The sequence below is a fragment of the Melampsora larici-populina genome, assembly GCF_000204055.1.
Source record: "Melampsora larici-populina 98AG31 unplaced genomic scaffold MELLAscaffold_96, whole genome shotgun sequence".
Classification (NCBI taxonomy): Eukaryota; Fungi; Basidiomycota; class Pucciniomycetes; order Pucciniales; family Melampsoraceae; genus Melampsora; species Melampsora laricis-populina.
In genome coordinates, this window is record NW_006768860.1 from 168,926 (window position 1) to 193,863 (window position 24,938).

General features: G+C 37.8%; 5 protein-coding genes across 5 annotated transcripts; 2 read left to right on the forward strand and 3 right to left on the reverse strand.

Annotated features, from left to right (window-relative positions):
• Nucleotides 1–115: 115 nt before the first annotated feature.
• MELLADRAFT_41015 (uncharacterized protein) lies at nucleotides 116–2,681 on the reverse strand (the record flags this gene model as incomplete). Its single annotated transcript, XM_007418550.1, has 8 exons — nucleotides 116–211; nucleotides 336–431; nucleotides 517–864; nucleotides 964–1,476; nucleotides 1,575–1,864; nucleotides 1,956–2,112; nucleotides 2,199–2,441; nucleotides 2,517–2,681. 8 exons carry the CDS (start codon nucleotides 2,679–2,681, stop codon nucleotides 116–118), a joined length of 1,908 nt encoding a protein of 635 aa, XP_007418612.1.
• Nucleotides 2,682–4,653: 1,972 nt separating this feature from the next.
• On the reverse strand, nucleotides 4,654–5,473 carry MELLADRAFT_73660 (uncharacterized protein; the record flags this gene model as incomplete). Its single annotated transcript, XM_007418556.1, has 4 exons — nucleotides 4,654–4,802; nucleotides 4,894–4,960; nucleotides 5,029–5,142; nucleotides 5,233–5,473. 3 exons carry the CDS (start codon nucleotides 5,392–5,394, stop codon nucleotides 4,952–4,954), a joined length of 285 nt encoding a protein of 94 aa, XP_007418618.1.
• A 769-nt stretch (nucleotides 5,474–6,242) lies between these two features.
• Nucleotides 6,243–8,344, forward strand: MELLADRAFT_118612 (uncharacterized protein; the record flags this gene model as incomplete). Its single annotated transcript, XM_007418574.1, has 6 exons — nucleotides 6,243–6,545; nucleotides 6,655–6,740; nucleotides 6,863–7,136; nucleotides 7,238–7,328; nucleotides 7,411–7,874; nucleotides 7,996–8,344. The coding sequence occupies 6 exons, from the start codon at nucleotides 6,286–6,288 to the stop codon at nucleotides 8,024–8,026; spliced, it is 1,206 nt and encodes a 401-aa protein (XP_007418636.1).
• A 6,468-nt stretch (nucleotides 8,345–14,812) lies between these two features.
• Nucleotides 14,813–15,367, reverse strand: MELLADRAFT_113850 (uncharacterized protein; the record flags this gene model as incomplete). Its single annotated transcript, XM_007418576.1, has 2 exons — nucleotides 14,813–15,217; nucleotides 15,290–15,367. The coding sequence occupies 2 exons, from the start codon at nucleotides 15,365–15,367 to the stop codon at nucleotides 14,813–14,815; spliced, it is 483 nt and encodes a 160-aa protein (XP_007418638.1).
• A 3,640-nt stretch (nucleotides 15,368–19,007) lies between these two features.
• On the forward strand, nucleotides 19,008–19,526 carry MELLADRAFT_69580 (uncharacterized protein; the record flags this gene model as incomplete). The annotated part of the gene is made up of 1 exon (XM_007418553.1): nucleotides 19,008–19,526. One exon carries the CDS (start codon nucleotides 19,008–19,010, stop codon nucleotides 19,524–19,526), a length of 519 nt encoding a protein of 172 aa, XP_007418615.1.
• Nucleotides 19,527–24,938: the final 5,412 nt, after the last annotated feature.

The following is a 24,938-nucleotide window of genomic DNA, read 5'->3' on the forward strand; positions in this document are numbered from 1 at the left end:
AAGCAATTTACATTCAATTACCACATAAACCCCTTTAAAAAAACTCAACTTTTCAAAATTATTTACAAACATAATCGGATAATGTATATATATCAAAAAAAAAACCTTTGATCCATCACCAAAAATCATCATCTTCACCTTCTTTTTTCTTTAATTTCCCTTTACTTCCTTGTGTTTGTGTACAAACTTGTCTTTCATACATTTCAGCCACCTAAACGAAAAAAAAACAGAAACAGAAACAGAAAATCTTAGACCATCAACATTCTTCATCATCTTTTCTCTTTCTACAGACTGTATGATCAAATTGATTTAAAAATTCAAATCCATCACTCAACTTGATCAGGTCCAGTTCCATCTTCAGGTCCTTTATCATCTCTTTCTCTAATATATCTAGGAAATCTTAATGAAATCCCTCTTGTACCATCACCACACTACAAACCCCCGCCCCAAAAAATCAAATCATCTTAAAATCAAATCAAAAAAGAAAGAAAGAAAGAAAGAAAGAAGAAGACTTACTAAACCTCTAGCAGCACTATAAATCGGACTCAAACTCAAATCAGCCGCCAAAACTTCCCAAACGATCCGATTCTCAATCCAAACATCCGGTTTCACATCACCTGTATCATAATAAGATTTTTTTTGTAAAAGCTCTAATGGCTTTAACTTTTGATAATGTGATTCTAAAACTTCATCTGTGAATCCGGTTCCGATCTTACAAATCGATTGATATGATTCAGTACTTTGATCATAGATTCCTAGTAAGAACGCTCCGTATACGTTTGTTCGTTTTCCTTTTCCAAAATAAGCTCCGATGACTACTAAATCTAATGAATCTCCTAAACCTGCTAAATAATCTTTTTTGACCTGAAGAAAAAAAAGAAAAAATTAAAGATTTGAATTTGAAGAATACAATCTACAGAAAACTTTAAGAGTGTGAAGTTTGTTTTCTTTTAGGAAACTTACTTTAAGCCAATTCATACTCCTTCTACTTGGTTCATAATAAGCATTTTCACCATTTAACATTTTCACCATCAAACCTTCACAAGAAGCCTTAATACTTTCATCTAAAAACACTTGAATCTCTTCAACTTTATCACTATCTAAACTTTTAGCTAAATTAAATTCATCTTCAATCTCATTAAAATGTTCTTTTAACTTCATTCGACGATACTTTAAATCTTGTTTGATTAAGGCTTCATCATTTAAATAAAGTAAATCAAATCCAAAGATTTTAATCTTAATATCGATTTCTGACCTTTTCACATCTTTTCGTTTCCGTTTACTTAATTCTTGAAACGGTAAGATCTTTTTACAAATCGGATCCCATGCTACTACTTCTGAATCTAATACAAATGATTTCGTGATATCTGTCTTGATCGATTTTTTCATTTGATCTAACATATCTGGATACTTTTCACTCATGTTTTCAGAATTCCTACTAAAGATACTAATCGTTCCATCTTCTAAATAATGAATCTATTCAAACCACCAAAAAATAAGAAAAGATGATGATTTAATCCACTTCGGTCTCAGCTATCCATCCAAACCAAAGAAAGCAAGATAAGTTCACTCACCTGAGCTCTTTCCCCATCATATTTATATTCACAAGTAAACGATTGACCTTCGAAGCGATCCAAGACTTCTGAAATCGATTTAGTAGGTTTAGCTAACATAGGTTTTAAAGGTACACCCGGTGTTAATTTACAATTCTCTCTTAATCCTTGGATTCCTCCTTTCAATAAAGCAGGAATCACTAAATCATAAGATGGGATTTCTGAATAAACTGATTTGACTAAATTGGTGCCTTCTAGAATTTCGGTTGATAAAGTTTCTTTGGATTTACGTTTGGTTGGGTTTGAAGTACCTAGTTGAATTAGTTCAAAATTCAAAAAGATCAGTTTGGATGGGTTGATTTGAAAAAAAGAATTTCAAATCGGGGAGCAACTTACCAACACCTGTAGTCACCACTGCAGTAGCTAAAGCCACTAAGACTGTTCGTTCAGCTAAACCGATCCTAAGTTTTCCTTCAAGTGATCTAATAATATATTTAGCTTCTTCGCCTTCACAAGCCGCTAACATTTTAGTAATAATTCCCACTTTCTTAGCTTGAGACTTTGAAAAAAAGTGAGACAAAACAACAACAACATCAGATCTGTATTCAGAAAAATCTACCAATGAAACGAAAGAAATGAACAAACTGAATGTCCCGAAGTGGTAGCTATTGTCTTTAGATCTTGATATACACTATTAACAGTCAAGAGCTTTGGTTTAAACATTGTTTTTTGAGTAGATCGACTGTTTTGAGCTACTAGTCCTAAATCTCCCACTTTTTTAAAATCAGCTTTAACTTGAGTAGGTGTTCTACCCATTGAAGATCCAATAGCTTTGATCAAGATCGATTCACCAATTCCAAGTTCGATACCTTCATAATCAGGACACAACTGTCACAAAAGATCAAAGTTTGGAAAGTTAGATGAGGTTAACTTTGATCAAGAAGAGGATCTGAAACACTCAACTCGGTTGATACATAGGTAAATGATTTTGATTAGTTCATTGGGAGTTCGGTTGATGACTTTCATAAGGTATTGACTTAGATATTTAGTAATTTCTAGTCGTTTGGTAGTCCCGTCGATCAACGTAAAGGTATGAACCAAACTAGAATATGGGATTCTATCATTCATAATTCGATTAGCTTTGAATTTCAAGGAAAAGTTCTATAGAGCTCAACTTACGGCGTTCCTTTAACCCATGATGTCTTATCATCAGAATCATCTTCATTGATGATATCTACTAACTCTCCTGTCTCTTCTTCTTCTTCTTCGTCGTCGTCCTCTTCTTCGTCCTCTTCCTTTTCTGTCACTTTAGTTGATACGTCTTGTTCTTTGTTTGTTTTAGCTGCATAATTGGGATTCATTTTAAATAAGTCAATAAGCAGGAAAGTAAAAGTAAAAGAATGACTCACTGATTTGGTCTTGATCATCAGTTTTAGTAAGTTGATCATGATCCTTGGAATCTAAAGAGATCTTCTGATTTAAATTAGCAATAAATCTACATATATCTATGTACTCTTCATATGGCTGTTTTTGTTTAAAAAAGGAGCTAACCTAGTTGATCTTGATTTGTTGAATGTTTTTCAATCCGAAGTGAATGATTAGTTTGGTTAATAAGTTTTGATTCGACCAAAGATGGGGTGAAATCTAGATTAGTTTTAACTTTTTTGACATTTGATGAACCGTTTTGATTGATTTCTTCTGATGAACATGATCTTTTAAGTTGATTTGAAGTTGAAGTTGTCTGTTTTTCTTCATTTGGTTTTTGTTTTTTTGTTTTTGAAAATAATTGATCTATATTAGATTGAGTAGTGATAGGTTTAATAGAAGTAGAAACTCCTAAGAATTGATTTAATGTGATTTGTTTTTTTCGATTGGGTGCTGACATGATGATGATGATAGATTGATAAATTGATTGGTTGTAGTTTTGGTTTTTATAAAATGGTTTGATTTGATGGATGATCCGTTTCATACAATCTTCAAGTTGGATGTCTTTTGGTGAACTGGTTTCATTCCACTTTACTATTTCTTTGTTTTGATAAAATTATTGGATCGAACTGGTTGAGGGCAGGCTTGAGGGTCAGCTTGAGGCAGCAGAGAGAGAGACGCGATTCTTGCAACGCGATTGAAAATCTCGGGGTGACCCCAGCCGAACCTTGGTCGGGACAATCCCGGGATCGACGGGCAACACACACTTCAATGCTGGCACACTGGCACACTGGCACTCGTCAAGAAATTTCTCATTCTTCCATATGAAGACAATTTTGGCTATGCTGCTTTTCTGGGTTATCATACTATGTGATCTTTACCTCAATGCATAAATTAACTGAACTTTGGTCCTGTCGCTAGCATCATCATGTTGTGACACTTTGATCAAAAAGTTAAAGCAAATCCTGCTTAATTAATGGCATTCATCCACAAAAAAGCCTTGGTATTGGAATGGAATAAATCAAAATCAATGGCTAAAACTTGAAGCAGTTTAAATTCTAACTTATTTTATGATAATCTTATAGACTTTAGTCTTTGGGTTTATTTGTCTTGATTGAACATTCCTCAAAACCGACATCTTGATTATCCAAATCGGTAATCATTTCACCAAATATGATTCTTGCTCAATTGTATAGTCGTTTTCAAAAAGCTTGCCGCTAATTCACCGCCAAATTGCTCGAGTTTTGCGGGCAAATTTCGGCAAGCTTTTTGAAAACGACTGTAGATGATTTTCCGGGATAGACGTTTGGCTCAAATCGCTTTGTATTCTACCTTTAGCCAAAAAGGTTAATGCTTGAATTGAGCAGAATATAATGACCCTCCTTTGGTTGTCTACTGGGCTATTATGTGGCTTTTTTTTATCTCAAACATGGTTTTGGATTTGTTTACTTCCTGGATGTAACTTTAAGTTCAACACAATCATATTGGTTTCCTGAAAACCTTTGATCTTAATGAAAAAAGAAGAATACCAATCAACATATCCCACATCTTCAACAACACTTTTGGAAGGAATTTGGGATCTTTTCTTGCTGATAATTTGGGTATATACTGATGTGATTAACTCATAGAGAGTTTTTCAAAGCGTGCTTTTCAAATTTGTCTCACTGAAATCCGAGCTCAAAGATTTGATGAAATTAGTTAAATGATGATGATGATGTATTTGCATAGACACATGCGTAAGAGATTGTAGGAAACAAATAAATAAAGTCCAATAGCTGAGTCTCAGAGCCATAATGATCAAAAAAGACGTGTAACAAAAATGGTCTGGTATATGTTTTTAAGAAGATTTTGGTATGAGAAAATCAAACATTGTCAGTCAAGTCATGATTTGAAGAAGTGAGAAGAAAGAACTTACAAAGACGGAGACGTAGAGATATGAAGATTTGCACATCCAATAGTAATGCAAAAACTCTTCAACAAGTCTAACAGGTATCAAATCCCATAAGCTTAATAAGAGCATGAGCTACAAACAAAAATATAAACTGCTCACGTGGTGGGCCCACATCTCTGCATTAACTGCATCATCAACAGAGCAAGAAGTGATAATACATCTAGCACTGATTCGAAGATAACTATCATCCTGACAATGACAATTAATATCAAGCTAATTGACCGAAGAAACGTTTATCAGTAAACTTTTTTTGAAAAAATGACGACATTCATTATGAAGAAAAAGGTTTCAAGGAAGACTTACTAAGTTACAGTTTCTAATAGTACCTAATGCTGCTTTGATCACACATCCTTGAGCACACTTAGGAAGACCGCTGAGATCTAAACCTGGTAAGCTAAGAGCCTTAGTAGTGGAGATAGTAAAGACGAAGATAGTAAGGAAGAATAGGTTGTAGAATGAAACCATGTTTGAGATTTGGATGACGATGATTTGATGAAGATCAGGTATAGTTGGTAACAAGTGGATATTGGATGATGAGATGAATGGAGGAAGAAAGGTAAGGATAGTACATAGAGGATTATATACGTTGAATGGAGATCTGGTCAAAGAGAAGATTAAAGCCAAGGAAAGAACAAGAAAGCTTTAGGATCGTTTGAGCGGGAGGTCTGAGGGTGTGAAAGGATGGCTCTCAATCACTCTCAGATCCAAAGCTGTGGTATGATATACCTATCCAAATCCGTTGGCGCTCAATCAATCAAACCATTCCTGGCGATTTTTAAATAGTCTCTTAGACTTCACTGACAAAATCACATTCAATAATTATGGATCTGGATCTTTTAAGACCTATAATGAAGCATCTTTTTCCCGCTTTCTTATTGCGCTCATCCAATAGCGATCAGTCTGATCCACTTTCTCCCATCAATTTTCTCATATTGACATCCTGAATTCAGGATATCTCTGATCCATAGAGCTTTGGTGGATAATTGACACGCACATAACTGATAATTAGGGTCTTTTCCTGCTTGTTTCGTCTTCGCGCACTGATATCGAGTGGGACGAGATCGGTTTGCTCGGTCACATATCTGCTCAATTCCACGCTGCTCTGGCACAAAAAAGTCAATTGTTCTCGAAACACCAATGCAAAAATTGAAGAGAGAGTCTTGATGGGAATCGGATAGAGGTGTACCGGTTTATACCCGGGTTCTGTTAGGTTAAGATCGGGGTCGAGTTCTTGACCAGTGTTCGTGTCAAAAGTTCAAAAGAAACAAGACCAATTCATCAAGTCACTCAACTCTTCATATCTTCAAATCATACATTTCCATTCAAATTCAAACCGAACTCAAAAACCAAAAGAAAATGACATCCAAACCCAAACCCAAACCAACACCTTCACCACCTCTAAGTCCATTATTTGAAGATACACCGATTCCAAATTATCAAATTAATAAAACTTATGGTGATCGTGAAGATGTGATTGCAGAAGCTGAAGCAGAAGAAGAAAACTGGCGTCAAGAGTTATCTAGATTAGATCTTTATCCTCCTCCTTCTAATCCGAGTAGAGCGTTTAGTTCGAATTCTTTAAATCGTAATCGTTCTGGCTTCAATTTTAATCCAATGTGAGTTTAAAGTTTTTTTTTTTGGCTTTTTGGAAATCTAAGGTCTTTCTTTTGAAATCTTTTTTGAATGGTTTGATTTTTTGAAACAAAATACTAAGCTTTCTTTTAGATCTTTGTTAGCTTTTAGAGGTATTCGATTTAAATTAAATCTTTTGATTTGTTTTTGGATTGTTTGGCCAATGTTTTGGTGGATAGGTAAGTCGTCCCAACAAACAAATCTATCATCATCATCAATTTTCGTTCTGATGTTTTGATCCCAGGAGGAAAAAAACCAACAAGTTAATCTTTGACTGTTTTTTGTTTTGTCGCCTTTTTAGTCACTTCAATCTTATCAGATCATCCATCACTCTTTCCAATCTCTCTAAGAAATTCAAAATCCACCTTAATCATCGTAGCACATCCAGATGATGAATGTTTATTTTTTGGTCCAACTATAATTTCAATCCTAAAAAAAACTAAAACTCATGGTGCACTTTTAGTTTTAAGTTCAGGTAATCATTATGGTTTAGGTGAGATTAGAAGGATCGAATTGAAAGCTAGTTGTACAGAATTAGGTATACGTGAAGAAAGGTGTGATGTGATGGATATTTCGTTAGTTTGATGGATCTTCATCTTTTGAAACATCATTCTTCATTTCTACACATCATACTCATTGGTTTCTTCTTTATTTTTGTTCGATCTGGTCTTGACAGTTCCGTTCAGGATGATCCTGTGAAATGGTGGCCAACTGAAACGATCTCTAAAGTAGTTAAAGATTATCTCGATAAATGGATGATTGATAGTGTAATGCGATTTAATTCAATCCAACTCGATCCTTTCATACTGATACTTGGATACTGATCCGATTCCAATTCATTTTGTCTAGATTGTGACCTTTGATGATCAAGGGATTAGTGGACACATCAATCATCGAGCAGTATCAGCAGCAGTCACTCAACTTTCACTTTCTCTAAATGCAACAAGATCCATTACCACCTCATCTAAACATCTCAAACCTGCTCCAAGTCTATATACATTAAAATCGGTGTTTGTATTACGAAAATATTCAGGATTATATGATTTACCATTTAGCTTATTAAGGTTTTTACCTAATTTGATCTTTGGACCTAATTCACAAATCACATTAGATTTAGTACCAGGTTATGATTCGAAAACTGAATTGAATTCTATTGATTCTGAAAAAAGAAGAAAGTCTATCACTCTAAGTACTGAGAATGGTTTGTTGATCAATAGTTTATGGGATTATTTTAAAACTAGAAACTCGTTTTGGAAACATAGATCTCAAATGGTTTGGGATAGACATTTATATATGATCTTATCTCGTTATATGTGAGTCAAGTTTTTGGGTTCTTGGTTTTCTGTGTTTTTTTTTGGTTTCGTTTTGATTTTGGTTTAAGGTTTTGTAAAACTTACTTTTGGTTTGGGTTTGGGTTTTTTGTTGAGGATATAGGTACTTTAATACTATTGAACGTGTGGTTTGATTTTTTTCCAAAAACATCAATGGATTGAAAGATTTTTTTTTGTTTCAATTTGATCATCATCATTTCATTTTATTTTGTTTTGCAAATGCATGAATCTCTTTTGGGTAGTTTCTTTTTTTTAACCAAAAAAAATCTTGTTTCATATCGATTTCTGTTTTTGTGTTGAATTGAATTAGCTGTATATATTCTGTAAATAGCCTTCTTTTCTTTATCAAGAATTGTCACTTGTAGAATTGGAAGTTTTTTTTAAAATGCTTTGTGGGTTATCTTTTGTTTGAAAAGTTGTCTTTGATATAGAGGTGGTTAAGAGGTTTTGAATATAAGAGTCACTGCCAGCATCAAAGAGGTTCCTGGATGGGAAAGTGGGTCTTAGGGACCAGATTCCTCTTTGCTACTGTTGAACAGCTTCATAAATATTTCCTGAGTAGCCATTGTGATATATGTAGTCATTCCACTCTCTACTCATCTAAACTATCATGGAGGAACAGGTAGTGGAAAAGCAAGCATTTATAGTTCAATGAATATACACATACACCATGTCTGTGTGGTGTTTCCATGTGGTGTTTGCTTGTTGACAAGCGCACACAAGTTGCCTTTGTGCCTCAAAGGCACTCCGTGTGTGCTTGTGGTCAGGCAACTGCCACAAGGACACAGTGATATACATATTGCATATGTTTTGTGGTTTGTCCAATTCAAACCCAAAACCTCTGTTTGAGGTTTGATGCTGGTGCAGTTTCACAGCACATCTCTTTGCCTTATGTTTACCTTATGACTGGAAAGATCAACTTTATGAGAAAGCCCAACACCTTCAGGTGTCAGTTTATGAGGACTTCAAGACGTACATCACTTGGGTTAGGAACATCCAAATCCTGAACAATTACAGCTCCATCAGGCTAGACAACCAACAATTGACCAAGTTTGTAGAATATGGGATGTTGGAAGAATTGAAGTCAGCCATCAAGTTGTGGGGATACGCAAAACACACAAAGGAGTTCACTTATTACAATTTCAAAAATCAGTGCAACACTCTCTACAACCCTTTTGTGGCATCTCATATCATCACAAAGAAGACCAGAGGCCCCACAGTCCCCATGTCAACATTCAAGCAACACCACATGTTCCACGTCTCAAAGGTGAAACTGTATGTGGAAAGGGAGGATGGAGGGGTGATTGCCGATTGAAGAGGTCTGGAAGTAAGTTCCTCTCCTCTGTAGGCACTGCCATAGTATACTATGTAAAATTTGTCAAAACAACAACTTGGCCATGCTGTGAGCACAACTCCTTCAACCTTTCTCTTCATAGGGCACCAAGGCAGATGGGCAATGGTGATGCATACTTGATGGTATTTGCCCTCTCAGGACCATTTTCAATTCACAAAGTTTTCAGGGTTTTCAGTGTTTTTTTTTCTTTTTTTCTTTTTTTCTTTTCTTGTTTCTCTCATTTCTCTTCTTTTTGCTTGTCTATTATTTTAAAATTTCCTTTTCAGTTTTTTCAAAACTCTTGTGTGTGTTTCCTTTTCTTTTTGCTTTTTTGCTTTATGGTTTGTTTTAATTTCACTTCAGGCCTTGTGGGGAGGCTCCGCTATTCTTTTATAGGTGGGGAAACTGTAAGACCTACGGTCATTACACATCACCCAAGACCAATACTTAATATTTAACACCTAGCCTTAGGCCTTTTTTCATTACTTATAAAAGTTGTTCTCAATCTCTTTCTGTTCTGGTTCCTTAGAGATATTGGGACTAATCTCCTGCCCCTGATCCTTTGGAACCAGATTTTCCGTTGATATTGCAATTGCCAATCAGATCCCTTGGGTTCTAGAAAATCCCTTACTGTGCTCACACAGTGTCCTGTCCATAGGATTGAGTGAAGGTTCTCACAAAGCTTACATGGCTGGTCAGAGTCAGGTCTGGGTCACAGCCCTAGCACGTACTGTGAACATCAAGGATACCCTTGGGCAGATTTGGCCGGTCAGGGTTGGGTCCGGTTCACAGCCCTATTAAAATCCCACCAGGCAAAAACTACCAAGGAGGCTGTACAAAAGTGGGTCAAGAGTGAATTAAAGTCATTTTCAAGGCATGTGAAAGTATGTCACTTGTGTTGGGTGTATGTACAGCGTGACACAGATTAGCTTATGGATCACATATCAAAATGTGACAGATATTTCCCCCCAGTGTAATGCTCACACTTTGGGACAGTGGAGTGAATATGCCAATTTGAAAAGTTCTGTGTATGTAATTCCCAAACTTGCTTCCATGCAAGGTTGTCTTACACAACAGTCCAAAAGTGTTGTGATAAATACATAATTTCACAGTTTATCTCATGAATCTTGGTCTTAGGTTCTGAAAACAAACATAGTAAATAGGATCCCAGCAAGATAAAATGTATTAGAGGACTCACTAGCTTGCAAAGCTGTGTAGATTACAGGCAGGAAAGGCAGATTGGAAAAAAATCAACCAAATTCAACCCAATCAGGGTAGATTTTTTCAAAAAACTCATTGCCTCATGTTGGGATTTTCTTATTATCCACTTTTTAGGGATTGGGGACTTGGCAAGGAAGTTCAAGTACAGCTGTTCCAACAAAGATTGATTTTTTTGAAAATCTTGCCAATGTGCAAAACCCGGGTTTTATCCCTCACTTGATTTTGTCTCTCCGCTAATTGGAAGAATACAGGAAATAATAAACCTGTTATCAAGTTTTGTCTTTGGTTTTAGCCGCTGCGGAGACAACTTTCTCCAAAAAACAGTTGTCAACCTTTCTTGGAACGGCTGTAAAGCATATAGTGGTTTCAAGTTTACACTTTTCATTTGTGTTGCGAGTACAATTTCAAGTTTACACGTTTCATTTGTGTTGCAAGTACAAATAACAGAGAAATTGAAAGAGATTGAAAGAGATTGTGATCTTTTTGGGAGACAATGACGGGATAAAAACAACACAATCATATGGAAGTGAAATTAAAGTAGATGAATGATTGATGTGCAATAAACTGATGTGAAAGTGATAGAGACGTACTTTTATTGGGTTCAATTACAATTATGATTTCGATTGCTCTGAGCCAATTCAAATCAAGGGAATATAATGAGAGATTTAGATAGGAGATAGAGCCTTGTATGTGAATGGATTTCATAACAATTGAAGGGCAGAGATTAAAGTGTTTGGTTGAAGCGTTATGAAACTGATAAACTGAGTCATCCAAACAATGGACATAGAGAAGATAAAGAACAATGGATAACAAGGTCAATGATTGACAAAAAATCTGATATGAAACTGATAAAATGAGTCATTCAAAGGATGGACAGACCATTGTATAACAAGGCCAATGACTTACAAAGAAAAAAGGAAAAAAACACAGAGTTGATTGAAAAGCAGTTCTAGATCTGAAGGTCAGTTGCTGGCTTCTGTGACTTCAATTTTTTCAACTGAGCTTGCCTACACATCAGGACTTGATAACTGACCAAATCCTGGCTCGTAACAGGGCTTTGGCACCAGCTGGTCACTTAAAGTGAGGTCCTCTTCTATGAAAACAAAATTTATGTGTGCTATGTCTTGGGTACATAGATGGGCACATCTATGTTCTGATGATATATTTGGACTGCTAGAATAATATGTGTCTTCTGTTTATATTCCCAGTACATCAGCTTTACATGGATTCTTCATCATGCTGATATCTTTGGTAGAAAAATGCAAAATTTATGTTTTGATTACATACCATATCTGTAACTGGGAGATGTCTAGAAATGAAATGGAGATGCTTGTCACTATGGACGTTCTGAGTGCAAAAGAGCCTTTGAAGTTTGACCCGTAGTGTATCAGACTGCCAGAAGAATATGTGTCTTCTGTTCATGTTGCCAGTACATCAGCTTTACATGTATTCTTCATCATGAAGATGTGGCTTACAAACGTACAAAGCTTATGAACCAATTACATACCATATTTGTAGGATCTCAGTATAGACACCCTCTCTGTTTTGGTCCCTGCACCCCCTTAGAGGCCTAAGTAGTTATGATAAAGCCTTAGAGTCCTATCTTTTGAGATAAAACTGACAAAACTTGCATTATTTACAAAAATGTAAAAAATTGAGCATATCAAATCAAGGGAATCTCAACATTCCCTGAGAAAGGTTTATGAAACAGAGCTTGAGAGTTACAAATATCAATGCCAGTTTCAACCAAAAATCACGCCATCATCTTCCAGAAAGCTTTAACAATAGGGATTTGAAAGGTCACACCAAATTGGAACCAAAGAGGGAGGTTTACATACATTTTGGTTTAATTTCATGATGAGGAAGTAGGATCAATTGACAAGAATATTTTGATTGACTCAAAATGATTGCATATGTTAACAAATTCCAATCTGATCAATTGTTTTTGGAAACAGACCAGAGCTTTTTACACGTAAACAAATTAAGGGAAACAATGACTTTACACATTCTACATTGTATGTGTCAAATTCTGGAGGTCATACATGTACAAAGATGAAAGCAAAGTTTTTGAGGTGTTTGCTGAGAATTGGCCTTTGGTCCAGCCTTTTTGACACATGCAGAGAGGTCACTTTCAGCTTCTTCCCAGGATGGACAGGATTGAAGGAGTATTCTAAAACTCATTGAAAGGCTCTTGGTAAAGAAAAAGGTGAAGGGATTACGGTTTATAATGAGACAGTCTATGTGGAGATTTTGATACAAAGGCTCAAGAGTGAAGACAGGCTCGGCCATAGGCCCAAGACTTAATCATAACTACTGAGGCCTGTAAGGGGGTGCAGGGACCAAAATAGGGGGGGTGTCTATACCGGGATCCTATTTGTAACTCGCAGGGTTCTGGAAATGAGATCAAGACACTCTACGGTTGTTCTCAGTATACTACAAGAGGGCTGTTAAGATTTGATCCGTAGTGACAAATTGCTATGGTCAACAACTTCCGTGACGTGAACTCTGCCAGAGTTGCTAATGATGCTTTGAAGAGGTTTAAACAAGGTTCCATGGATTTGGTTGAGACTGATCACAACACAAAGTTCTGTACCATGGCTGCTCATAGTAGCCTTTAGCTTGAACAAGCCCTCTCACCGCCAACATAGATGCCTCGGATTGAAAAATTTGAGGCATCATCAGATGGAAACCCTAGGACAGGTCTTGTCCAAGGATTTGATCTGAGGTATTGTTTGACGGAAAATAATACCTCGGATCAAAACCTTGGAAAGATTTTGTCTGAGGATTTGAGTCCGTTGATACCTTGGATTTTTCAATCCGAGGCAACTTTGTTGGCTGTGTCTCTGTCTGGCCACGTCCACATGCCTCACAGAGGGGCTTGGGACTAATCATGAAATCTTGGCACAGAGACTCCAAGGATTAACTCCTCTTAAGTTGTTTTTTGACTTTTCTGGTGTTCCTCACTGATAAACAACACTGCCTTGCAGGCAAAGTTCTTTGGAATAACATATGTTGGACATGTGTTCTACCACTGATCAACCCAGAAAATCCTCCATTTGTGAACGCTTGAGGTTCCTTTTCAAGCTATATGTCTGCACTGTAAGGGGGTGGTCTGCACTGTACAGCCTGTATCAAGGCTACAACTATACTATACTATACTTGACTATACTTGGTATAGTATAGTCAAGCTATACTGCACTTGAACTATACTCAGATATGCCAAACTGTACTGTGCAGTATAGTTGAATAAGTTGATGGAAAACATATATAACACTTTTCCAGGTATAGTTGGTGTAAGGATATTATACTGAGTATAGTTGGGTAAAGTATAGTTCAACTATACTATACCCAGTATAGTATAGTATGGTGTAAACAATACTATACCGCACTATACCTGTACCGGTATAGTATAGTTGCAGCCTTGCCTGTATTCACAACGTAAAGCGACTTAAAATCCAAAAAACGGCATTGTTGTGAAGATTTTCATCCCATTTTCCCGGCCACATCACCCAGGATATCTAAGATATTAGCATAGCAGGGTGTGTACAACATCATGTGAAGAAAATTGCCTGCAAGTAAAATTGGTGTTTATCAGCAAGGAAAACGGGAAAAAGCAAAAAACAACATAAGAGGACTTAATCCTTGGAGTCTCTGTGCCAGAATTTCACAATTAGTCCCAAGCCGCTCTGTGAGGCGCGCGGATGTGGCCGTGCAGAGAGGGCCTTGTTAAGCTAATAGAAATCTGAGTTTCAATAGATTGAACCCAAAAGAACCGTCCCCAAACTTTTGTTCATTTGCAGAGGCTGTAAGTACCTGACATGTGAGTGTCTCGAGAAAAGGTAGACTGCCCACAACTTCTGATGGGAGTCCCTTCATGATAATTTCAAGATTTACGTCCTCCAAAACCAAATGTCAAAGCTGTTTGAGACTTGTCAATAGTGGAATCAAGTCTAATAGAAACTCTTCTGTTCCACCCTTGTCAAGTTTTTCACTACAATCATAGTCAATCTTCAGCACGGACAGGTTGGGGCACCAATTTATCAAGCGCCTTACATTCTTTGGAGATATACCCTCTCTTGAATACTCATTTTCCATATCCATGGTGAGATTGTTGTAGAAGGGATCTATCCTAAGGATTGCAAATCTACCCAGAAGTTTACAGGGGTTTACATTGAGAGAAATTGTTAGAGACTGAACAAGGGAGCCTTGCCTGAGGAGGATATCTTTGGTCCATAAATCTATCGGTGATGGAAGAACAGTGGGAAACTCTAGTTTCTGATAGTAAAGATGAGTGATTGATTGTGATTAGCATGAGTTCCTTCAATAGCGAGTTGGTATGAAGATGACTCACTTGCCACAACCACGGTCAACAACATTCATATATTTCACAAGAAGTAAGAGCAAAGGTTTGAAAACTATTCAAAATTGGTGGATGATTGTAAAAGTAAGTGAAGTATGGTTCCCGATCCCCTGGACCGGACATCAACATCCTATTTTCACGCTTCTCATCTGCAATATCCCATCCTTGAACAGTAGCCATGCAATCAAGCTGTTCAATTATCTTGTCAAAAACCTCAAGGGGTAGATCCATAAGTCCCACAGGATGAGACTTATGTCGGGATTCTTCATCTTGAATCACCTCTATAACTTCATCAGATGGAACTACAAATCCTTGAGGAACGCAAGATTCAAGGAGCTTGTTGACCAATGAGAAAGGGCCATTGGCACTTTCTGATAGACCAAGCTGAAGAAAGATGGCAAGAATCGAGTCCTTTGACCAGATAAAACCGTCCGAGTCAAGCTCTTTGAAACGCCGTTGAATGAAGTCAATATGTCAAATTACCGGCTGAGTCTCCTCATGATGTTTCAAGGCAATCTTGCGCCAAAGCCTCAGCTGAGCTGCGCGACTCGAGGCTAGCATCTTGATATATGCTCTTGAGGGGCTATCCAATTGTATATCAAGGACGCTCAACGTAGAGAAACAAGTTGAGAAGCTTTGATTGGACTTGAAATTGTTTTGCAAAGACAGATCCTAATGGAAGTTTGATTAGCTTGACAAAGCCCTTGTTAAGCTGAAAAGTTTGATAACCAAGATGCTTTGTGTCTATAATTCAGTTTGAACTTTGTCAATCGGCAAATATACAAGTTTTGATTGGCACACAATTCAAACATGAATACCAATGCAAACTGGATACCCAGACACTCAATTTCATATACAATTTCCTTACAACAAGGACAACAACCCTAGAGCCTCACCTTCAATGGGTTTGAATCAGAACCTTTCTCACTCGACCACGGCCTGCCACAAGGCTCGCCGTTGTTGCCTCTGCTCTACCTCTTATACAACTCATCCCTTTTAGAGATAACTAACAACATCACCACAGCTTCAGCCCTAGGCTTCATATATGATGTGGTGCTATTGTCCTCAGCCAACAATACACATCAGCTCAGTTTCCAAATGCGGACACTCTCATACAAACAGCAGCAATGGGCTCGCAACCATGGCGCCATATTTGACATGAAGAAGACTTTTTGGGTTCTCTTCAGCCTTCAAGCTCCTGAAATCATCCCCACAATTGACTTTGAAGACAGAAAGCTTATTGTGCCCTCATCTTTTTCCAAATGGCTCGGAGTCAAGATTGATGATAAGCTAAGTTTCAAACAACAAGCAGAGAGGGCTTTGTTAAGCTAAGATTTCTATCACAATTGCATTTAATCGGAATTGATGACATAGATGGAAACTGGTGTCTTTACAATTGGCCAAGGATGATCACTGAGCTTACAATTTGCAAATGTGGCGACTTATTACCAAGTTCAGCACATCAGATCATCCAGCATATTGCACCTTACCTGACAAAACTCAAACTCGACTTTTCCAAATGGAAAGGTGACCACAACTGGCAAATGGATTCTAGCTGGAATTACCGAAATCATTTTTATCTCCCATCTTTAACTTACTTGGAGCTTTTGACCCGGAACACGTTCTTACTGGACAGCTTTGAAGACTGTAAATCTCTAGGCTGTCTTAAATGGACCTACATGACATCAAAACATTGCACGACACTGAACAGGATGCTGGTCAAAGCCACTTGGCCTCAGCTCAAGAACCTGGAGGTAGAGGTCTACAAGAGGATAAAAGTACCCACTCTAGATCCTCAAACTCAAGCGCTCCAGGATCAAATAGTTTCATTGAAAAAGGATTGTGATCAAACCAATATAAAGGTAAAAATATTGCCTTATACCTGGTCGAATGCCTTGATTCACCCGTGCCCTGGAGGGGATCTGATTAATTAAGTTAGAGAATTCCACCTTGTGTGATCAGTAATATATCATATTTTTCCAGGATTGAACCTGAACTTCCTTTGTTGGTACCTATACTTTCTTGTGTACAGTTAAGCTTGCGGTAATGAACACCTTGTCATCTTGTTTCAGTATGTCTTTGTTCAATTATTTCACAATCTTTGCTACTCTAAAGTCCGTGTTTTCAAATCTGTGATTCATGAGACCTTGAAAGTTGGAGAACCCTATAAAATTGATCCTTTAGCTTTCATCCCAGCTTTATGTTTAGTCCATCAGATATGTTTGTTTGTAGGCAAACAATGTCACAGAGACTCAAAGCATTAAGAGTTCACAATATTTGTAGACAGATCATACTTGAGGATGAGAGTGATGGACAATTGACCAGGACCCCGGAATGCCCCTATGAAGGGTAGTGAAATAATTAGTTCCTTTTTGACTTCCGCGGTGTTAAAATTCATGGGATGATAGTTTTCCGGAGGAGGCACGACGTAGGTGGGCGGTGTCCACGATTACGGGTAATGCAGTATGTGCATGTGCCTCAAATTATAATCCACCAAAAGAGGACTGGTTCAATCCTATTGAAATGTAGTTTTGATTTCAATCCAGACGCATAAGCAAAAGGGTCTGGTCCAGATAGACCTTGAATCACTAGTTATATATCCAGTGCCACGTCCTCTAAAATCAGGTTGATTATATAATGAGGAGCAGTTGAGAGAAAAGCGCTTTTCTTTCTCTCATCCGCTTACATTCTCACATCTGTCATCCAAACCTTTTTATACCAAGATTATCAAAACATCGTTATAAACAATAGCTTTATTGACTCTTATAACTTTTTGATTAATCTTATTGTTTTATTCCAAATTATTTTTCAAATTTTTTCAAACTTTTAGCGAGATACCTTATTCATCCCTCATCTATATCTAATTCTTCGTTATCTCTATTATCTTCGCTAAGCAAGAGCAACACGGAATAAAACCAAAAATGTCAAACACGATTTCAGATGCAACCGCCGCTTTAAGCAACATAACACCAACAACCGGACTGCAACAAAACACGACACAACCTGTCACGAGCAACTTGACTCAACAAACTATAAGTAGTTTGACGGCCACTGAAGGGGAAACCGGCCCGGCCGTACCAGTAGAAGCGGATACCCGTGTGATACCAGCGGAAAATCATCCTAATGCCTTTGGAAGATATAATCGGCAAATGTTAATATCGAACTACCTCAACAGAGGTAAGGGTGAGCGACGTTTTGCCCATCTAAAATAAACTTAATATATTCTTGTCAGATAAATTATTAAGAAAACAAAAAGCTAACGAAAAACTCTTTTTAATAGAAACAGCACCAGGTTCTCCAAAAACCACAAGCATTAGTTCAAACGACAAAACAAACAGCGAGTCCACTCGTAAGCAATCCATCCACCTAAAATAATGGTGTAATCAGAGATACTGAAACAATATTTCTGAATTATGTCTGAAGAGAGCGTTGACAAATCGAAGCAAAAAGAACTAACAGTGGTAGACGTCAGTGCGGCGTACAAACAAGTACCAGCTAGGAAAGGTACGTCCTCAAAGACTTTATGGGCGATAAACGATTCCAATCTATGAACTCATGTTAATCACAATAATCGTCCAAATGTTTTCCAGATAAAAACACACCCCAAACAAACGTTGAAGAAAATCGAAACAAACCTAAAGACATGGACGATGCGCAGCGTATGATGAGACAGGAGTTCTGTAGCTTATTTGGAACATCGCAAAAGTTACCGAAAATCCACAAAAACACTCCAGCGAACGAAGTCAATTTACAAGACTCGGATTCATCCATGGACGATACATCCTTCGCTCGAGCAGTTCACTTGTGGAATCAAATGCAAAACAACAGACAATCTTCATCTGGGATGAAAGATGTCATCGACTTAACAACTAGAGAAGATACACCAACTCCCCTAATCAGCAAACCACACAGCTTTACTAAAGATTTCAAACTGCCAGAATCAACCTTTTCAGAAGGAGGCCTCAATTTCGACTTCAGCATTGCTCCAGACGCTAGAGCTCAATCTTTACCGTTGTTCTTCCATAAGAACATGCAAGCTCTCCAAGGACAACTGCCTCTAACCATTTTCAATTGAGGATGGCAACAAACGGCTAGCGACAACCATGTCGATTACAGAAAGTCGGATAAAGAGGTAGAAAAATATCGCGGTCATCCTTTTCCTGGTGAATGGACTCAATCACGATTTGAGTGGGGCGAAAACATGGAAAACTTCATTGCAACACTCAGAGACGATTACAATTTCCCCGGCTTCGCTGACGCTATGGAGGTCCATCGCAAAAATGTTTACAGAATCTTCAGAGAACAGAGGTCTTGGGTGATAGCCTTCAAATACGATCTAACAATTTGGAAAGCCGTCTTTGCTGTTAGGAACCCAGACAAACACGTTCCAAATCCGTCACTTGAACCAGTAGGACTGGTAAACGAGATCTTCTACAACGCGAGAGCTCAGGAAGACCTCAACACAGACGACAACCCATACCGAAAAGGTGGTCCGAAGAATGGTAGAAATCCTTACTCAGACATATTGACCGACCCCCCTACCACTCTCACATTCACAAGACCAGTGACTGGCCCTACGCGACACTATATCGAGAGGAAAGATAAAACTCAAGTAAAGAACAATGGACCGTATGGTAATTACAAGGGTAAAAACTTCAACCCCAATCATCAAAAACCCTCCACAGACAATAAGGGTAAGGGGAAAGAAAAAGAAACGTAGGCCACCTTTCTCATGAGAAACCCTTCTTTTTCTTTTCTAATAATCTATTCTAAGCCACAATTGTTAAAAATTGCGACTACCGTCCTTCTTGTCATGTTTCACGGAATAAGGCTTTATTTCAATATGTAATTATTACAATACTCATGTAAAATTGTTTCTTTCCTTTTTCTCGTTTGATGTTATACTTGAAATACACACTCGTTTATTGAAATAGTTCCAATGAGATAAGCTCCACAAGTGAAACTTCAGGATCCGAACTCGATTTTTCTTCTACTTCACCTAGTCTGCAAACTTCATTAGGAGAAGATGAGGATGGCGACACTCTGATGGAAAACCCAAATCTAGTATGGCCAGGTGAAATATCCTGCGAGATGAACATCACTGAGTGGGAAAAAGCCTTGAGGTCAGCAGGTTTATTCGATGAATACAAGGACATCTTGACCGGTTTCAAGATTGGATTCGACCAAGGGATCCCCCATCACTTCCTTATCGACTGCAAATGGTATACACCATCTAACCATTCATCCTCTGAATTGGCGAAAGAGAAGATAAAATCAAACATGGAGAAAGAGAAACTTGCAGGCAGAATCTTCGGTCCTTTCACGCATGAAGAAGTCCATAAGAAAGTAGGTTTCTTTAGGACAAACCCCATGGGAGCAGTGGTCAATGGCGATGGATCAGTTAGGCCATTAAATGATTTATCGTACCCTCGAAACGATCCAGACATTCCATCCGTCAATTCATTTGTCAACGCGGATGATTTTAAGACAACCTGGGACGACTTCGCTAAAGTCTCAAGTTTCTTCCGCACATCGAACCAACCCCTCTTATTAGCGCTTTTCAACTGGGAAAAGGCTTATCGCCAGATCCCAACCATGTTAGAACAACAGCCATACATGATGATTCAAGACGCAGATGGAAATATTTGGTGGGATACGAGAATTGGTTTCGGCGGAGTAGCAGGTTGTGGGTCATTCGGAAGACCAGCAGACGCCTGGAAACGTATCATGAAACATGAATTCGACGTAGTAGAAATATTCAGATGGGTAGATGACGCACTTTTTATAAAAACTTTAGATTCAAATCTCATTATGAAGGATGTCGTAGACAGGAGTTTAGAACTAGGTGTGATAACAAACAAAGAGAAAATGCAGAATTTTAAAGAAGAACAAAAATTCATAGGCTTTATTTGGAATGGGGTATCAAAAACAGTCCGATTACCTGAAGAAAAGTTAGACCAAAGAAAAGCACAAATTGACGATGCACTTAAACCCAACAAGAAATTCACGTTCAACGAAGTCGAGGTACTTACAGGACGACTCGTTCACGTAACGTTGATGCTTCCCCAACTTAAATGTTACATGACTTCGCTATACCGATGGAAGAAGAGTTGGTTTTACAAGCACGCAACTCAAAATCTCCCCCAAGATGTCAAGATGGATTTACTACACTGGAGATTAATGCTCTCAGATTTTGAACACACACGTTTGATAAGATTCTCAGACCCTTTAGATATAGGGTGGGTAGGAGATGCATCACCAAGTTACGGAGTAGGAGTGTTGATTGGAAAGAAATGGTTTCAAGTGAAACTCAAGGCAGGGTGGGAAGAATCAGGAAGAACCAAAAGGGGTATTGCATGGCTAGAAACGGTAGCAATCAGAATCGGCTTATGGCATATCATTTCCCACGGCAATTATGAAGGGAAGTCACTGATTGTATGGACTGACAATACAACAAGTCAGAATGCGATTACAAATAGGAGATCAAACGACCTAGAAGTAAACAGAGAGTGGCGAAAGATACAACAACTTTCAATTTCATGTCATATGGACTTGATAGCGAAGAGAGTAATCTCTAAGAAGAATGATGCAGACGATATATCGAGAGGTGAAGGAAAAGATCACGTAAAAGACGAGGCGAACAGAGTATGGGTCTCACTACCAAGAGATCTTGTAAGTTGTTTTACGCAAAATGAAGTCAAAGGTGAAAATTGTGAGGCCTTGAGCAGACAATTTCCAGGGCTTGTTTGCGACTGAGAAACAAAAAAAAAAAAAAAATCTCGAATCTCGTTATTAACCATGTACCCTGTTTCATATATTTCTACATACGTGTGATGAAACAAATGTTATATAAATCTGTATAAATATGTACCCTATGAGAAATGAAAATTCGCTCCTTTGTCTGTAAAAATCCTTTTGATGGAAGAGAAAAATGTTTTGAGAAACAGAAAATAACCTTGAACTCCCAGAAAATTCGTTTAAGCAATCATATCAATATAATCAATTCATCAATAAATAATGTCTTTATCACAAGAACATTTAAAAACCATCTCACAGTTCCTGAGTCGAGGAGACGACAAAATACATTACAACGATCTCCAACAACACATCCTAGACGGATGGAAATGGAATACCATTGTTAGCTACAATGGCGCAGTGAAGAAATTCTTAAGATGTACGAACAAAAAGGCGCAAAGAAATTTCGATTTACCAGCTACAGCGGACGAAATTTACGATTTCTGTGTATGGGCAGGGAGAACTAAGAAAGGCCCATCAAAAGAAGATATCCTATCACAAACATTAGAGAAATACTTATATGGACTCAAAGCATGGCATCTATACCACAGAGAAGATTTTCCTAAAGTAAATGATGCAACTATCAAATTGATGTTAATAGTGTCTAAGAAGATAGATGCAACGATCCCAAAAGGAGATGGAAAGAAAGCGATTCATTTAAATCATTTGATATTTCTAGTTTCAAAATTAGTCCATGGAGGAGAAAAAGAACTCGCTATATTAGATACGATCCTGTGCTCATTCTGGGGTTTAGCTAGGCTAGGTGAAATGACAGGAGACAAGCATGATTCTGATGAAATAATACGTAAATCTGATGTAAGAATTATGGGGGAAGATTCAGAAGAGGAAGGATTTATTTCACTTAGAGGAGCTAAAACCGCAAAACCAGGTGAAATTCAATTCTTACAATTTAAACAACTAAATAACATGTTATGCCCTCTGGCGGCAATCAAAAGACGGCTAGCAAAAGTCTCTAACGACGACGATCCTCTATTTAGTTATTTAAACGGTACAACAAGAATATCACTATCAAAACAGACAGTAATTTCCATATGCCAAAAGATATGGCAAGAAGGTGATTTCAAAGGCCTGACAGGACACTCTTTTAGAGTTGGCGGAGCTTCGCTAAGGTTTGTGTTAGGAGTCCCAATTACCGACATATGTAAGATTGGAAGATGGAAATCAGAAGCTTGGAAACTTTACATAAAACCTTACTCAGCACAAGAAATAATGAGTACACATGATATTCTGTTAGAATTAAACGAAAATAGATTACATTGAGGAAGTTTATAATTCGTACGGGTAGAATTATTTGCAAGGACACTATTGGGTCTGAAAGAATTGGGGTTTCAATTCAAAGGCTCAGGCTTTCAGCACCGAGTAGAGGTATAATAAACCTCAACCAGAATTCTTGATTCAAGTCACGAATCATTTAATTTTGGTCCTCCCTCTAGTGTGTTCTTAGACCCACGAGCCAATGTCCTACGAGTTTAATAAGGATTATCTTCACGTACTCGAGAGTACTGGAAATATTTGCTGTACTATAACCATCAGCTCTTTACGGCTGGTATGAATAGATCCAGCGATCATTAAATCCTTTCATTCTTCAAGTTATCAGAACCACTTTGATAACTTGACAGAAGAACTTGTAGATAAATTGACTCACTCAAAAATCGTAAAATTCTTTAACTCGATGAATTTGATATTTTCGGGGTTTCTAAGCAAAACCCGAACACTGGTATCCTAGGGCATAATAGCCGGGGATACCTAGAGTTGAAATTAAGAAATCAGACTTTAGATATCCTAATTTCATCTCGAACGTGTACACTCTAGTTGGAATTACAGAGATAAAAAGTGGAGATAGTTTTCCGGAGGAGGCACGACGTAGGTGGGCGGTGTCCACGATTACGGGTAATGCAGTATGTGCATGTGCCTCAAATTATAATCCACCAAAAGAGGACTGGTTCAATCCTATTGAAATGTAGTTTTGATTTCAATCCAGACGCATAAGCAAAAGGGTCTGGTCCAGATAGACCTTGAATCACTAGTTATATATCCAGTGCCACGTCCTCTAAAATCAGGTTGATTATATAATGAGGAGCAGTTGAGAGAAAAGCGCTTTTCTTTCTCTCATCCGCTTACATTCTCACATCTGTCATCCAAACCTTTTTATACCAAGATTATCAAAACATCGTTATAAACAATAGCTTTATTGACTCTTATAACTTTTTGATTAATCTTATTGTTTTATTCCAAATTATTTTTCAAATGCCATCCCTCCCACCCTTGCAAAGTAAATTCGAGATTCCAAAAATATCGAAGAATCACTAAGTTGAGGGCGAAATGGTATAATAAACCTCAACCAGAATTCTTGATTCAAGTCACGAATCATTTAATTTTGGTCCTCCCTCTAGTGTGTTCTTAGACCCACGAGCCAATGTCCTACGAGTTTAATAAGGATTATCTTCACGTACTCGAGAGTACTGGAAATATTTGCTGTACTATAACCATCAGCTCTTTACGGCTGGTATGAATAGATCCAGCGATCATTAAATCCTTTCATTCTTCAAGTTATCAGAACCACTTTGATAACTTGACAGAAGAACTTGTAGATAAATTGACTCACTCAAAAATCGTAAAATTCTTTAACTCGATGAATTTGATATTTTCGGGGTTTCTAAGCAAAACCCGAACACTGGTATCCTAGGGCATAATAGCCGGGGATACCTAGAGTTGAAATTAAGAAATCAGACTTTAGATATCCTAATTTCATCTCGAACGTGTACACTCTAGTTGGAATTACAGAGATAAAAAGTGGATTATAGACAGCTCGCTTTGATTCTGCCAATTTCTCAAACTTAACTAAGTCCCTCGCCAACGGCCCGAGGCTCAAGCGAGGGACTTACCTCAAAAACCCAGATTCTCGCGTGAGAAGTAGGCTGTATTCAGCAAAAATCCTCTACATCTTGACAACTTTTTTCTGGCTCATTGAAGTCCTTTTTGTGCAAAGAAATAAAACAATGGCCACAAGCCGTTACATAAGCTCCAACTTCCCGAAGTTCCATTTGTGGACTGGAAGTTACGCTGGCTCAGTGATTTGTTATTGGACTTTTTCACCGCTTCCTGAGCAGTGAGCGGGTTTGAAGCCTGTATTTCTCAGAAACCGGCGAAAAACTCCAATCTTGGACCACCCAAAAGTGCAAGTTCCCAAAAACATATCGGAGAGCTTGAAACACTAGCACGTGTAATGGACTCTTGCGAACAACCTTTTCTTTTTCATGGAGTGTTGTTTATATAGCCACAAAACCAAGAACGCAATGTAGCGGTTTTGAGCTCA